The sequence below is a fragment of the Portunus trituberculatus genome, chromosome 27 (assembly GCF_017591435.1).
Source record: "Portunus trituberculatus isolate SZX2019 chromosome 27, ASM1759143v1, whole genome shotgun sequence".
Classification (NCBI taxonomy): domain Eukaryota; kingdom Metazoa; phylum Arthropoda; class Malacostraca; order Decapoda; family Portunidae; genus Portunus; species Portunus trituberculatus.
The window spans coordinates 11,669,590-11,686,090 of NC_059281.1; the positions used below are offsets into that span (position 1 = coordinate 11,669,590).

Consider the following 16,501-nt stretch of genomic DNA (forward strand, 5'->3'; position numbering starts at 1 on the left):
AGTAGCATGACATGTTTTCATATTCATTCTGCTTACTATTTGGTGATTTTGTACAGCTTCGGAAACTTATATTGGGGATTAAAATAGTGAAGACTGTCGCCATTAATCTTCTGACCTCCATAGATTCTTCCTAGTGTAAATAAAATTGTCTTATCACTCCCAAAACTCAAGGTAGAAATGTGTGCCAGTACTGAAGGGGTTAAGAACTGTGTAATTGTCTATTGGTTTTTTTTCAGGAATGTGTCTCAATAAGGAAAGATCACTTTTTTTTCACTCTCCCCTCAGCTTTTTTTTTTTTTTTTTTTTTTTTTTTTTTTTTCTACTCGTCTATCCCTCTTTATTTTTATTATTATTATCCTGTCCCTGCATCTATCCCTCCCTTTTTTTTTTTATTTATTTTATCCCTTCCTGTCAGCTCTCTTTTTTTTATGTTCCTTCATCTATTCCTTTTTCTTTTTCCTTTTTTTTTTTATCCTGCACCCTCATCTATCTCTTTTCTTTCTTTTTTTCTATCCTTTCCCCTTACTTATCCTTCTCTTTTTCTCTTTTTTTCTATCCTGTCCCCTCACTTAGCCCTCTCATTTTTTCCCCCGTCCTTTTCCCTCACCTCTTGCTAATTTTCCTCTTTTCTACTCTTCCTCTTATTTTTTTTTTCTTTTTGTATTTATTTGATTATCACATTTAACTTTAGAATCATTTCTCTTTGTCTAAATGTCCGGAAATGCCCTAAAATATTCTCTTTATCCTCTTGAAAATAAGAAAAATAATGTTACTTGTGTAATTATATGTCCAGAAATGTCCCTTATATCCGATGTGTCCTATTGTGTCCTGAAATGTTGAGGTAATGTCATGTTTTAGTGAACCCTGGTATCATGTGTCCATGTCCTAATTTAACCTTACCTTACCTTACCTTACCCTACCCTACCTAACCTAACCTAACCTAACCTGTCTTTTTCTTTTTGCAGGGGGGGGTATGCGTGGCACGGTGAAGCAGGGAAGCGGGGGCGGAGGGGGGGTTAAGGAGGAGGCCGGAGGAGGTGGAGGAGGCGGAGGAGGAGGTGGAGGAGGAGTCAAGTCAGGTGGAGGAGGAGGGGGCAGGAGGAGCAAGGCGAACCACACCCACGCCCCCACCCTCACCTCCACCCCCACCATTAAGCAGGAGGTCGTCACAGGTTAGTTTATCCGTCTGTCTGTGTGTCTGTATGTCTGTATGTCTGTCTATCTTTTCTTAAGTGTTTGTTTATGCATTGTCTTTCTTTCCAGGTTTTATTTTTTGTATTTTTTTTTTCTTTATCTAGTGTACACAATTAATTATTTATTAATGTTCTCAGTTTGTCTTTATTTATGGTGGATTTGCATGTTTAGTATCATTCAGTTTGTTTTTATTTCCTTTTTTTCCTTCTCTCATTTCTCTTTGTCCAGTTCTTTCTATATATCAAGCCACTCTGTCTTTCCTCTTTTTTTAATCATCCAGTATTTTGTTGTTGTTTTTTATTTTATATTTCTTGTTTGTCACTCATTTATTAGTTTACTCATTCACTTACCATCATATGCATTTATTTTAGTCTATTTAGTTGTCTGAGTTTCCCTGTGTGCTCCATTACCTTCATTAGTTGTCAGTCACTTCTTTTCCCCCTTCCATCTTTCTTTTCCCCAGTTGAGTTGCCCAGTTCATCGTCACTCACTGTTCTTTACTCCAGCTATTAATGAGTTGCTCTATTCTCATCTCATCCATCCATTCACATCTCTGGTTTGTTGTCCGTTGTTTTGCTCACCTCGTCATTTTGCTGTTCAGAATTTTTCACATTGTAATGACTCGTGACCTTCATTTGTACTACACTGCATCACCCCACCAGTGTAATACAGCTTTATGACATACACTGTAGCACTCTTTACTTCTGTTACCCTTACTTGCCAGGATGTGAGTGGGGAGTTAACCCTCTTCAGTACCATGACACATTTCCATATTCATTCTGGTGACTATTTGGTGATTTTATAAAGCTTCAGAAACTTATGTGGGGGATTAAAATAGTGAAGACTGTGGCCGTTTATCTTATTACCTCCATACACCCTTCCTAATGTCAATATAATCATCTAATTGCACCCAAAACTTAAGGTAAAAATGTGTCCCAGTACTAAAGGTGTTAAGTCAATGATGAGTATAAAGATGGTGATTATCATGAATGAACGGAGAAATATAATGTAGTAATAATTATGTTGAGGAAGAGGAAGAAGTATAAGATGATGAGGATGATGATGAATTATACTAAGGAAAGGAAGGCAGTGAATTCCAGTGTCAAAAGTGCCCAGTGTTATTGTGTGTGTGTGGCAGTTGACTTCTGTAAAGCTTGCCATCATCCATCACTGCTAATGGTGGTGCTGAGAGTGCTGGCTTGGTGTTGTGTCTTGATCCTCCACCACCACCACCACCACGACATATACAACTCCTTCACTGGGCACATACATACATACATACATACAGTGTTTTTGTAATGAGGAATGTACAGGAATAGATTTGTACATTTTTGGATCAATTGTTTGTTTTGAGAAGTTGTCAGTATTATAGTTGTCATTCATCATCATTATCACCATCCATCTATATACCAACGTACACACACACACATACACACATAGTACCAGGCTGAGTGTATTATCATTGCTACTATTGTTACTATCATTAAAGTTATCACATATCATTAATATTCACAAGTAATTTTCCTGACCTGGTTGTTAACAAAAGGAATTTACAAAAACAGTCCCATCAAGCATTAAAATGAAAGAATATAGTTGTTATTACATATTATTATTATTATTATTGTTATTATTATTATTATTAACCCCTTGATGCATTTTCATATTCATTCTGGTTATTATTTGGTGATTTCATACAGCTTCAGAAACTCATATGGGGGGATTAAAATAGTGAAGACTATGGGCATTAATCTTCTGACCTCCATAGACCCTAATGTCAATAAAATCATGTAATCACACCCAAAACTCAAGGTAAAAATGCATTCCAGAACTGAAGGGGTTAATAAGTAAATTTCCTCACCTGGGTATTAACAAAAGGGATTAACAAACAGAGTCCCAGCAAGCATTAAAATGAGAGAGACTTCCTTCCCTTCCGTGAACCCTTGTGTTGGTGGCCGTGTTGGTTCATGACTAACCCACCATGCATGAGACAGACCCATGTACAGGCACAGTGCTCGCCTTTTTTTTACCCTGGAGCCGCTGGAAATCTTTAAGTCTGGCAACAGGATTTGGCTTTTACACTCTGTTAGAGATTCTGTGGGTACATTGAGCAAGGGAGAAGACTGCGCTGGATAAGTTAATTAGCATTGTATTTGGAAGGGCTGTGTGCTGTGGTGGTGTTATGAGTATTGGATTAACTGTAAGGGGTGTCAGTTTATTCATTTCTAAACCTACACAGCCATTAAAGTCCTGCTATGATGGGTGACACACTGATAGAAATGGGTGACTGCAGAGAAATCATGCTCCCTTATAACACCAAAAGCAGGGAGGCTTCCAAAATAATCCATTACCATCCAAGCAAAAAAAGATTTGCACTGCCGCCACCACACAGTTGTCGGCAAGCAGAGGTGTGGCCGCTGCATGCTGTCCACCACCACCAGCTCTTGTTTGAGAATATGAAATTGTGTGGTGCATTTTTAAGGTGCTAAAGGTGAGGAGACACAGGCTGGTGCTGATCCAACCCAAGCTGCCAAAGGTGGACACACACACATACATACAAAGCACAGTAGTATGGTAGTGTGACCTGCTTTGTTGTGTAGTGACTCATTACTGTAGTGTGACCTTTAGTAGTGTTGGCAGGGAATGACTTGCTTCGGGTAACGCTTTGGCATTCTTTTTGATATATTGAAGTCGTTATTTTATTTTAAGGCAAGTTTGTGTTTGGTAACGGCTTAGGTTAGGTGTTATTGTTGTTGTTATTATTGTTGTTGTTGTTGTTGTTGTTGTTACAGTGGACATGATGAATAGAGCAAGATTAATGAAAGCTTTGGATTGCTTGAGGAAACTTAACATTTCTCTCACCACACATGTTAGTTTCCCTCTCTCTCTCTTCTCACTACATACATCCACCTCACCACACACCATATCTCTCTCTCTCTCTCTCTCTCTCTCTCTCTCTCTCTCTCTCTCTCTCTCTCTCTCTCTCTCTCTCTCTCTCTCTCTCTCTCTCTCTCTCTCTCTCTCTCTCTCTCTCTCTCACTAGGTTCATCAGCTTCTCCTGGCCTTACCTGCCTGCAATACCTCACATGTTTTTGCTCTCTCTGGCTTGGTGTGTCCAGGTGCACAGACAGATAAGAAACTTGATGATTTGCATTCCACAGAGGAGGATCAAGCTGGCTTCTGTCATGGTGGACTGTATTGGCATTTAGATTCTCTCTGTCTCTCTCTCTTTTTTGATAATTTTTCTATCACTTATTTGTTTAGTTATGCATCTTCTTGGTCAGTGAATTGCTGTAACTTTCACAGTAATTTGCATTTCATAAAAGATCGTGCTAAACTTTGTGATAATTGAGTATTGGCATTTAGGTGTATTTTTATGTGTCTTTCTAACCTTTTAATTCCTCCTGCCTTTGCTACCGTGAGTTAATGTTGTGTGTCACTTTGACTTTTACTAGGAAATTAATTTACAGACATAATAATGGACACATCCCACCTTACTAACGGTCTTAGGTTAAATATAAACACTGCAAGCAAGCATTAGTTTACCAAGAGACGAGTTGACTGATATAATTAGATACAAGGAAGAAATAGGTAATATAATTTTGATGAGAAACAGATCACCATGCTTTTCTCTTTCCCTGTTCAGCATTTCCATTCTATTGTAATCCTCACATAAGCTGACATTCTCCTCACAAAACCTGACAATTCATATATTTTAAGATCAGTGCTTAGAATTATGAGGGAAAGTTGGTGAAGGAGTGGTAGGGAGTGTGTCTAACCTGGCTGCTTGACTTTTGGTGATTCTACTGGATGTTTAGATCTCTAGATTACTCTCAGATGATGCATGAACTTCCCCCTCACAAACCCTGATGACTTACTGAGCCTGTTTCCCTTCAACTGACACTGGTTTGCACTAAGATCCCCATTCTTGTTGCCAGTTCTTCATGCTTTCCTTACCTTCCACCACCACCACCACTACTACCATCACCACTAGAGAGAAGCAGATCCCCAGACATGCCAGACAGTCAAGATTGGGGACAAGTCAGTATAAATAATTGATGGGAGTAATGAGCCAAATGTCCCGTCACATTATTCATGCTCCCAAAGCCAGACACTGCTCCCTCCACACGGTGCTAAGAGGTGGAAGGAAGATTTACTGTACTGGCATAGTGGAGATCCAGGTGCTTGTGTGGTGCTGGGTAGGAACTGTTGATGTCTGTGTGTAAATCTTCATTGGGTGTAAGGTATTGATGTAGTGTTTAAGTATTTATATCACTTCATCATGGAGTCTCAGGTGCTTATCCATACTGAGTGTAGCCCTTAACACTGTGCCATTGAGTGCTAGGTGCTGGTGTGTTATAGTGTGTCTACTCTAAAGTGGCTCGTGGGTCTGGGTTTGAATGGTGTCCCAGGGAATGCATGGTTGTCAGATCTTGAGAAAAACTGTGAACTGTCTTTGTAATAAGTGCTTTGATAACAGAAAACAAGTATTATTCACATCAAATCAATTACGTTATCAATAAGCTACAATGTGTCTTAAATCCAGGAGTCATTTTAGAGTAGACAGAATATAGTGTGGCCAACAGTGCATCAGTGAGTGTTAGCTGTTGATATACATGTTTGTTCCTCCCACAGAGGTGAAGCCAGACCCTGATGCCACCACCACAACAGCCGCTGCCAGCACCACCACACCCTGCCTCAATGGGGATGATCCTAACCCCAAGACAGCCCCATCCTGCCCTTCCAACAATAACAACAACACCAGCGCCAACAACAACAATAACAAGGGGGCAGCCACTGCAAAGGTGAGTGAAGGAAGATTTGTCACTGTGGTGGGCTGAGTGACGTGATGAACCTTCAGGCTTTTGTTACTCGATCTGTAACCTTTAATGGAGGACACACCCAGACCCACTCACCTGTCGCGACTTGTTACAAATTATTTAAATGATCCACAAGGGGATTCTGTCAGCTGGGGAAATGGAGAGAAGGAAGACGGAGGCACCAGCTGACAGAATAACTCAACGACCAGCATTTCTGAGGGTGGTGGCAAAAAATCATATGTTTTTAATTTATTGATAGAAAACATTCCAGTAGTATGTGCCCAGATCTAAGCAAGAAATTTTAAATAGATCAAATACTGAGAAGTTTCGGTAACTCAACAAATCAACAAAGACATGGATAAAGTACTAACTGACTTAGGTAAAATATAATCTGAATATATCAATAGGAGAGGAATTAATCACTGTTCCTGTAGCAAAGTAACACATTTCTCACTGATTCTGGCTGGAAAATAAATGTGTGGTGTACAAGTTGTTACATTTGGCTGTAAAGTGTTGCATGGACTTTGTTGAGAAGGGAAGTAAAAGTGTTGAATCCTTTATCCTCTCTTCTCATGTGTTGTCTGCTCTCCTCAGGTTAAAACAGAGATAGCCAATGGAGGGCCAGAGGGCGACACCAAGCCGAGCACTTCATCCATCACTACCACCACCACCACCATCACCACAACCACCACCACCACTACCTCCACCACCACAACCACTACAACACCACCACACACCAATGAAGGTGAGTGTTGAGGCAGTTTGTAACCACCCAAGTAACGACCTTTTACAGAAATAATGTAACCCTATTTTGGAGGTTCTGAGGCATCTCTTTAAGGTCACCAAGCATATCCTGGCAGCCTTGATGGCTAATGTCACAATAGTCTTCTCTCTACACACCATTTATTTATCTCCTGACCTTTAGCAAGACCAAACAGGCTTCTTCAATCATTCAGACTACAGAATTTTGCATTGCTCATCTAAAATTTAGTTCCAACTGCCACGACAAGTTTGTGAGGTGCCAGTTAAGGATAAAGTTTGTTTAAAATTGTTTGTTTGTTCTTTGTGTGAATGTTAGTTGTTCATGTGGAAAAGGTGAGGCTTTAATAAATCAAATGTACAAGCTCAGATTTTATCCAAGAATTTGTTGGGAATTGTTTTTGTGAAGGTGTTCAGGTAAGTTTAATGGAAACGTTTGCCAGTATGAACACCTGTGTGGGTGAGGCATGGGCACTGACTCAGCGCTGTGGGTCGGGTGCTGTCTGCTCCTTTGCCCAGGTGCCGACAGCCCTGCGGGACAACACTTGATGCTCACCTGCTTTGAAATTGTTTGTGCTGATGCTTAGGTGAAGTCTCAGCACTGACCTGTGTACGTGTGTGTGTGCAGGTTGTGGGGTGCTGTGCGAGGCGGAGGGTGCCAAGGTGGGGGCGGTGTGTGGGGGAGTGCCCACCCTCGACGGCACCTCACTGTCACACCTCCACACTGCAGGTAAGCCAGCAGCCATGCCATTCCTCCCACTGGCGACCCCCAGCCTAGTGGTGCTGGGGTCACAGTGGTGAGGGCTGGGGGCTGGGGCTGTGGACAGGGAATCAGGCCAGGGCAGGGGACAACAACAGGACTGGGACTGGGGATGGGGCTGGAGATGGGGATGGCAATAGGGCCAGAGTAGGAAATAAGGCCAGCAATGGGGCTGAGGCTAGGGATAAGGCCAGGGATGGGACTGGGGTTCAGGTCAAGCCCAGGGCTGGGGGTGGGGCTGGGGCTGGGGACAAGACCAGGGTTGTAGGTTATATGCAGTGGAGAGAGAAATCTAATTTTTTTCCACTTTCATCAGTGCCACTGTAGCTTAGCTTTCCAATCACCTTTTGAAATAAATTGATCAATACATACAAAAATTATACAAATACAGAGAACTACAATTGTACTTTTCATTTTAACTTTAAATTAACTGAAGATACAGATGCCAAAATTAATTGAAGTGTCTTTAAGATACCAATAATTCAATATCCCAGTAACAGTTTTGTGTTTCCAATATTGTATGATAAAGAGAGGTAAAACCAAGAACAGAGGTTGGATGTGGTTCCCTTGATGCAGACTGGGAATATTACAATGACTATGAAGGGGAGGTGATATGAAGTGCCAGGGTGTGGCTGGTGAGAGAGTGGGTGAGTGTGTGTGTGTGTGTGTGTGTGTGTGGTGAAGGTGAAGTAGGAGCCTCTGTAAGCAGCTTGATGGGGGAGAGGTTTGAGAAGTAGCAGGTGACATTAAGGTTGTGGCTACATCTTAAATTGATAGTTGCCAGAAAGACCTCGGCCTGTAAAGGTTATGAAGTGCTGCTGGTTGTGGAGTGCACCCACAGTCTGGAGTCTGCCCTGTGAAGGACTTGTTGTCTGTCAAATATTTAAACCTCAGTTATTTCCAATGATGATGGACCATCAGTAATTGAGTCCTGGGATATCAAATTATTGATGGCATTGCTGCTTCCTGACTATGATATTTTCAGTGATATTTGCTATTTCATTTGAATTTGAATTTTTATGCATATGAATTTTTTAAGAACATTGTTTGTATATGGACCTTTGTTTGGTAAGATCTATTAGTTTGTGCTGCTTCACTCTTAATTGATTAACACATTCCTCTGTGGAATCATTCATACATTAAAGAGGAGATGGCACACCACATGCATCAAAGGCCATGTCTTTGAAATGAGTCACCCAGACTCATTTCAAATCACAGGTACTATATCACCTTCTGTCTTGTGGCTTTGTTCAGCAAGCATGGCCAGCAACTTAAGCTTGACTCACTCTCTGCCAGTAGAAAGATGAACAAAGTAAAAAGATAAATGTTTGTGCACTAACACATCCTATACTCATTCCATCATTTCATGACATTCATGTCTGCCAGCTGGTGACAATAAAGGATAGGGCCCACATTGTCATCCATATATATAGTTGTGGTTTTGTGACATTTGTTTCTTTAGTTGTTTGTCCAGATGTACACAGGATTGGAGCCAAGTTGGTGTTACCTTATGTCCAAATCAATTTGATCAAAATCAAAGTTTTATATATTTTTTTGCATAGACTGTCTCCAAACAAACACATTTCAAGTAGAGATGTACTGATGCATCGGAATCGGCGGTATCGGCCCATTTTTTTGGTATTGGTATCGGTATCGGCTTATTTTATGCCGATACTTCCGATACCTAAAAGGAATTTACTACTTAGTGATATATTCGATATAAGATATTGATGACACCAAATTAATAAAATACGGCGTATTAAGTTTCCATGGTGATTATAGTATGTCATAGAATACTGTTTTCTGTGGTAATAAGCCACAACCTAGAAATTTAGAATAAACTAAACTTTTTTCTATTTAATTGAAAAGATTAGGTGCTCATGTTTCTAATGAATTAATATCAAATGATGTCAGATTTAATTAAAGAGAAACATACACAACAAAATGAGTTTCTTTTGCTAATATTTTGTGTCTGTTTTACAATTTTAATAATTTAAGAAATATTTTTGATCGCCAAAATATCGTCAATTAAAAAATAATAATGAAAATTCACAAGACCAAATGGTCACTAAAGGAGTAAGAAGTAAAAGTTTAAAATAACTGACAAGAATCAGAAGACTGAAAAGATATTCATTCCCATTACTGAATAATTTACCTTTGCAAATGGCTTCAAAAAGCTTCTAGAATTGCTTCTATTTCACAAACGTTCTCAGAAGGACTTACAGCATCCCCCAAAATAAAGCCTCCCATCTGATAACGCTCGCCGTCCACCAACTCATCCTGGTGTCCAGTGCAGTAATTACTATAAGTAGTAGTATCGGTATCGGCCCAATTAGGTAGTATCGGTATCGGTATCAGAATCGGCCAAAATTTTGTTATCAGTACATCTCTAATTTCAAGTATTATCACGTACATTTCTTTAGTTTCTTGGTGTTCAAAAATCTTGTTGCCTGATGAGGATATGATGAAAGCAGCCAGGCACAAATGGTTCTGTACCTGTCTGGTAAAGGAATTTATTGTGAAACTTGGTATTATGGAGAATGTCTTCTGCAAATGATTCTTCATGATTTTTTGTGATGATTATGATGTTAATCTTCTCACAATGGAAAGTGATAAAAAGTAGAGATTGTCCGTGTTTTTTCAAATTTTGATATAAGCAATACTAATGCCCATGTTTGTCGACAGATGGCACTGATGGAGGGCTTGGGGGAGGGATGGGGGCACTCGGGGTCAAGGGTGGAACTGGGGCTGGGGCCGGGGTGTCCACCAGCGATGCACAGTACATGCAGCAGCAAAGTCAGATCTTTGTGTTCACCACACACCTGGCCAACAAGGCAGCTGAGGCAGTGATGCAAGGCTCCTTCAACACCATCATAGCCTTCCACTGTGCTCAGCCCGGCACCAAGAAGCTTCTCGAGGTGAGTATGCATAGCTTCCTCATCCCAGGCCGTCCTCACTTACTCAATGTTTTTTAATCATCTGATTTTTTTTTTTTTTGTATGAAGGTGTAGAATGCATGGTGGAGGAAGAGCAGTGTGTGAGCCAGTGTGTCTTAACTTTCCACAGAAGCATCCACTCAAGACCACACAGTTTGTGCGACACAACCCACCACATTGGCTCAACACATTTGCCATGAAAGGCAACAAAGGGGGCCACATGAAAGGACCCATGGTTCCAAATGGCCCCATGATGGCAAATGGACCAATGGGACCAGGTCCCATGGGCCCCTGTGGGCACATGGGACCAGGGGGTGATATGGGACCTATGGTGAGTTGCTGTGTCCTCACTGCAGCCATTTTATATACTGCAGTGTGAATTGTACTGAAGGAATGCAATATGTAAATTGCCGCTTCACTTTGGCTCATGGAAGTATTTCAAGGGAAATACTGAGTATGTCACTATTGTTGATTATCAGTGTTGTATGTTTGTCTGTACAGGGCGGCGATGGCGTCCCCAGCACAATGGGTCCGGGAGACATGGGCAGCCCTTGCATGATGGGCCCTGGTGGTCCCGGCAGCATGATGGGGCCAGGACCCAATGGTGGCCCCGGCATGATGGGGCCAAGGGGACCCGGGATGATGGGTCCTGGGGGCCCTGGACCAGGCATGCCTCCTGGTGCTGGGGGCCAGATGGTGATGTCCATGGTGGGACCCAATGCTCAGAGAGTTCCTGGTAAGTTGCCACACTAAACCATAATGACGCACTCCTTGTGATCTGATAATACTGGTACACGTGTGACTAATCTTTGTCATTAAGTGTGTTATAAGTATATGTTAAAGTTATATCAAAGAATTACTGACTGAGTTAATGTAGGTGTTCCCACAGGTGCTCCGTCAGGGGTCAAAGTTCCAGACGACCACCTGACACCCGAGCAGCGTCAGCACCGGGAAGAACAGATGGCAAGGATACGTCACATGCAGGCGCTGCTGCTGCCGGAATTACACTCCCCGAGCCAACCCGAGGGGGGACCCACCTCCCAGCCTTCCTGTACAGGAGGCCCCCCAACCTCCACAGGGATGCCTTGCTCCCAGAGTCAAGCTCCCTCAGTGTCACAGACCTCCCAGGCAGCCTCAACCTGCTCCCAGTCAACGCCAGTCACCTGCATGGGACCTTCTCCTGTCACGGGCATGGGTCCCTCGCCTGGCATGGGACCAAGTCCTGGCATGGGGCCTTCCCCTGGCATGGGACCCAGTCCTGGAATGGGGCCAAGCCCTGGTATTCCTAATACCTCCATGGGTCCAGGGCCTGGAATGGGTCCTGGCATGGCCCCTGGTCCAGGCATGGGGATGTCCCCCAACATGATGGGTCCTGGGGGTCCAAACAACATGGTGTCCCAGAGTGGGGTGATGATGGGCCAGGGACACATGGCCAATAATATGATGATGACCTCACAGGCCAACATGATGGGTGGCCCAATGGGCCCTGGAATGAGGATGGGTCCAGGAGGACCTCAATCTATGATGATGGGGGGACACAACCCTGCCTCCTCCATGGCAGCACAGGCAGAGTGGCAGCGCCTGCAGGCTGAGTTCTTTGAGAGTAAAAGAAAGAAAGGTGGGCCAGGGTGCCCTGATGGTTCAATGGGACCCATGGGTCCTATGGGTCCAATGGGTCCTGGAGGTCCTATGGTACCTGGAGGTCCAATGGGTCCTGGTGGTCCAATGGGACCAGGAGGACCTATGGGGCCTGGTGGACCAATGGGCCCAGGTCCAATGGGTCCAGGTGGGCCAATGGGTCCAGGTGGACCTATGGGTCCTGGTGGGCCAATGGGTCCTGGTGGTCCTATGGGACCCAATGGCCCAATGGGGATGGGTGGCCACATGGTTGGAGGTCACATGATGCCAGGAGCAATGGGTGGAAATATGGGCCCCGGTGGCATGCGGCCCATGGGCCCTGGGGCACGCATGCAAGGGCCGCCTCCTCCCTACCATGGTCCCCGGCCAGTGGGCAATGGTCCGCTGCCATCGCCTGGGTCACCCTCCATGTGTGCCATGACCTCACCTCGCATGCCAGGGGGTGGACCGGGGGGAGGGCCGGGCATGCGAATGATTGGCCCTGCAGACTCCCCAAGACCCTTGCATCCCAGCAACCCTCCAACCCCAGTGAGTGGGCCTCCCATCACCAGCCCCTCCCTACAGCACACCAAGGACCAGCAGCCACACACACCACAGTCAGGTGCGTCACCACTCCCCGCCCTGCCAGCTGGGCCGTGCCGTGCAGGTAATCACCTCTCCTACAGTTGAGAATGCACGTTGTTGTACGTAGATGTATTAGGTGAATGGTGCAGGTGTATTAAATCATTACTTTGCTGTACTTTTGCCAGTGTTCATTGCATATCTTGTGACTTCATTTTGGTGCAATAGTGAACAGTGAACAGGGTGGAATGTGTCCATTAGGTTACCTCATTGTTTCTTTCTAACTGTTTGATTCCTAAGAATATAACACAATTGTCAAGTATCTCATCATATTTGAAATCAGGATTCTTTCCTTTACTTAATCCCTCATAAGAATGAAAGAAATGTTTTTATATGCATTTAATGAACATATAGCTTTTTGGATTTTGAGTGATTATTTAGAAGACAAAACATCTTTCTTACAGGTGAAACATCCTTTGGGAGACAACTACAGACTTTGGCCCAGCAAAAACATCAGCAAGCAAATCAGCAACAACAACAACAACAACAACAACAACAACAGCAGCAGCAGCAGCAGCAGCAGCAGCAACAACAACAACAACAACAGCAGCAACAACAACAACAACAACAACAACAACAACAACAACAGCAGCAGCAGCAGCAACAACAACAACAACAACAACAGCAGCAGCAGCAGCAGCAGCAACAACAACAACAACAACAACAACAACAACAACAACAACAACAACAACAACAACAACAACAGCAGCAGCAGCAGCAGCAACAGATGCAACAAGGAGGAACAGCAGGAGGGAAGGAACCGAACCTGATGCCTGTTCCTTCGCCTCAGCAGATCCAGTACCTCAGCACCTTTGAAGGACAAGAGCTCACGATACAGAAGCAGCCCAACACCAGCCTGCGGGACTCTGACATTATGTCTCCGTAAGCTTGACCATGTCTTCTTGGGCAACTTTTGGCATTTTGTAGTCAGGTTGAGGGAGACAAGCAGAAAGAGTGATTGCAGGGCTTTTGCTGTGCTATATGCTGGATTCTGTTCAGATACTGTAGATGGCACATTTTGCTACAGTCAATTAGTTGATTAATGAGTACCAATAACACATACAGTATAGTGTATGTGAGAAGGTTCTACCGGGCAGCAGCCAGCTACCTCAGAAAAAAATTATGGAAAGCATATTCCAATGATTATGATCCAGTTCTGTGATGAAAGATGTCTTATTATTAAAATTTATGGGTTGCTTCTATATTTGGAATTTTCTTGGATCACTGTTGCAAAAGACTAACTGCATTTTCTTGTTTTGCAGGATGGGAGATACAAGTGTAGGTGATGGGAGTCGCCTATCCGGGCCGGGAACACCCTTAGGTGGTCCCACCACTCCCCTCACACCTTCCTCAGAGCCCCAGCCAAGGTTTACTGGTCCTAACACTCCTGATCGCTTCCCTGTGCCCTCGCCGGGGATGGCTGTGCCTTCAGCCCCCCACACTCCACAGGGTCCCTCAGAGAGCAAAGGGACACAGCAGCAGCAGCGGTACACAGGTCCCTCACCGCAAGGTCCCGTGCAGCCCTCCACCACCACCACACCCACCAACAGCAGCAGCAATAATAGTAGTAACAGCACCACCACCCCAAGCACCACTGCCAACAGCAGCACCACCACTCCGACCACCACCACCAACACTGCCACCAGCCAGGGGGGGCCCAAAACCCCCTCCATGGATGGCAGGTTTCCAGTGCCATCCCCCAAGACTCCAAGCATGTGTAGTGGCCCCACCACTCCCAGTGGACCTGATGTGCCTCGCTTCCCTGGGGCCTCCCCCCTCCAGGCCAGCTGTAGCAGCACCCCAACAGCTGACATGGCCCCAATGGGTACCCGCTTCCCTGGCCCCACGATAGCCCCAGCGGGGAACACCACAAACAACCAGATGATGGGGAAGATGGGCAGTGGGTTTTCCATGTCTCCAGGCAAGATGGGGACCATGGACATTGGTGGGGACTTCCACAATCCCACAGCTGCCAACCTTCCCCTCAACCCCAACTCCAGCACTCCAGGAGGCCTGCCACCATCTGGTCCAGGCAAGGTGTTCGACCCAATATCCTCCATGGCCCAGATGAGTCAGCAGTTGACCTCTGGGACGTCTGGTTCCTCACCCCCTGTGTCCTCGGCCCCAACACCCACCATGGCCACCCCTACTGGCCCTTCCATGGGAGCCAGTGGGCCATCTGGACCATCAGGGCCTAACATTGGCAGTGCGCCGGGTATGCCTGGTGGCCCAGGCCTTCCTGGTGGCCCTGGCCTCCTGGTGGCCCTGGCCTTCCTGGTGGCCCTGGCCTTCCTGGTGGCCCTGGAATGCCTGGTGGTCCTGGCCTTCCTAGTGGACCAGGTATGCCTGGTGGGCCTGGCCACCCAGGTGGACCAGGACTGCCAGGTGGACCTGGCCTTCCTTGTGGACCTGGAATGCCAGGGGGGCCAGGGATGCCAGGTGGCCCAGGAATGCCAGGTGGACCCAATATGCCTTGTGGACCAGGGATGCCCGGTGGACCTACCATGGCAGGTCCAGGGATGAGTGGAGGCCCCAACATGACTGGAGGTCCAGGCATGAGTGGGGGTCCCAACATGGGGGGTGGACCAGGCATGCCGGGGGGTCCAGGAGGTGCCATGATGGAGGGTGGGGGTCCTGGGGGAATGATGGGCATGCCACCAGTGTCTTCAAGCCCCGGCATGATGCAGTCCCACAGTGCCATCTCCTCTCCTGTGTGCAGTGGTGGGGGACCTCGGGGCACCTCTCCCAGCAGCATGGCCATGATGGGGGGCCCCAACCCTCGCATGACCGTCCCCAACAGTATGGTGAGGCCGCCGGCCCCCAACTGCACTACAGCGGGGCCATACTCCGGGGCCAATGTGCAGGTGAAGCCCAGCGCCCCCAACACTATCCAGTACCTGCCAGCGCGGCCACAGAATAATGGCAACGGCCCGCGCGGCCCACCCAGCCTTGACTTCCTGCCCAGGTTCAGCAACCCCAACGTGGACAACAAAGGAGCCAACACAGCCATGTTCCCCAGCAGCAGCACCCCAAACTCAATGTGTGGCCCCAGCGTGCCAATGTCAACAATGGCCATGAGTGGCCCATGTGGGCCCATGACAGGCCATATGTCTGGACCTATGAATGGTCCAGGCGGACCAATGGGTGGCCCAGGTGGACCAATGGGCGGCCCCGGTGGACCTATGTGTACAATGTCTGGGCCAAATGGTCCTATGGTGAATATGAGTAACATGAGTGGACCCAATGGACCCTTTATGTCAGGACCAGGAGGACCTATGCCAGGACCTAATGGTCCCATGGGCATGGGTCCTAATGGTCCAATGGGTGGACACATGGGAGGGCCAGCTGGAATGAGTGGACATAGTGGGCCTATGATGGGTCCCAATGGCCCCATGGGTGGGCCCAGTGGACCCATGATGGGCCCCAATGGACCAATGGGAATAAACCCGAGCATGATGAGTGGTGCAGGAATGGGACCGGGGGGCCAGATGATGGGACCCAGAGGCGGGGCTCCCATGATGCGTGGCCCCAGTCCAGGGGGAATGATGGGGGGCATGGGTAGTGACATGTATTCCATGGGGGGTCCAGGGCCTAACATGAGTGGGGGGCCTATGTCTGCGGGTCCTGGTCCCAATCCTAATGGCCCCAACCAGATGATGGGAGGTTCAGGTCCCATGTACAGCTCCAAGACCTCTCCCGTCAACATGAACATGGGAGGTCCCATGGGGGCAACGCCAGACACTGCCCAGCCCCTGCCTCCCTCTATGGGCCAATCC

At 46.1% G+C, this 16,501-nt stretch overlaps 1 protein-coding gene across 1 annotated transcript in view; it reads left to right on the plus strand.

Annotated features, from left to right (window-relative positions):
- Window positions 1-16,501, plus strand: part of LOC123509872 (collagen alpha-1(III) chain-like) — a 157,751-nt gene that overhangs the window by 139,654 nt on the left and 1,596 nt on the right. The window contains 11 exon segments of the mRNA XM_045264458.1: window positions 966-1,172; window positions 5,827-5,996; window positions 6,606-6,756; window positions 7,399-7,500; window positions 10,216-10,448; window positions 10,597-10,797; window positions 10,968-11,202; window positions 11,356-12,705; window positions 13,130-13,607; window positions 13,988-14,979; window positions 14,982-16,499. Coding sequence (XP_045120393.1) covers window positions 974-1,172; window positions 5,827-5,996; window positions 6,606-6,756; window positions 7,399-7,500; window positions 10,216-10,448; window positions 10,597-10,797; window positions 10,968-11,202; window positions 11,356-12,705; window positions 13,130-13,607; window positions 13,988-14,979; window positions 14,982-16,499 — 5,629 coding nt within the window. The 5' untranslated portion in view covers window positions 966-973.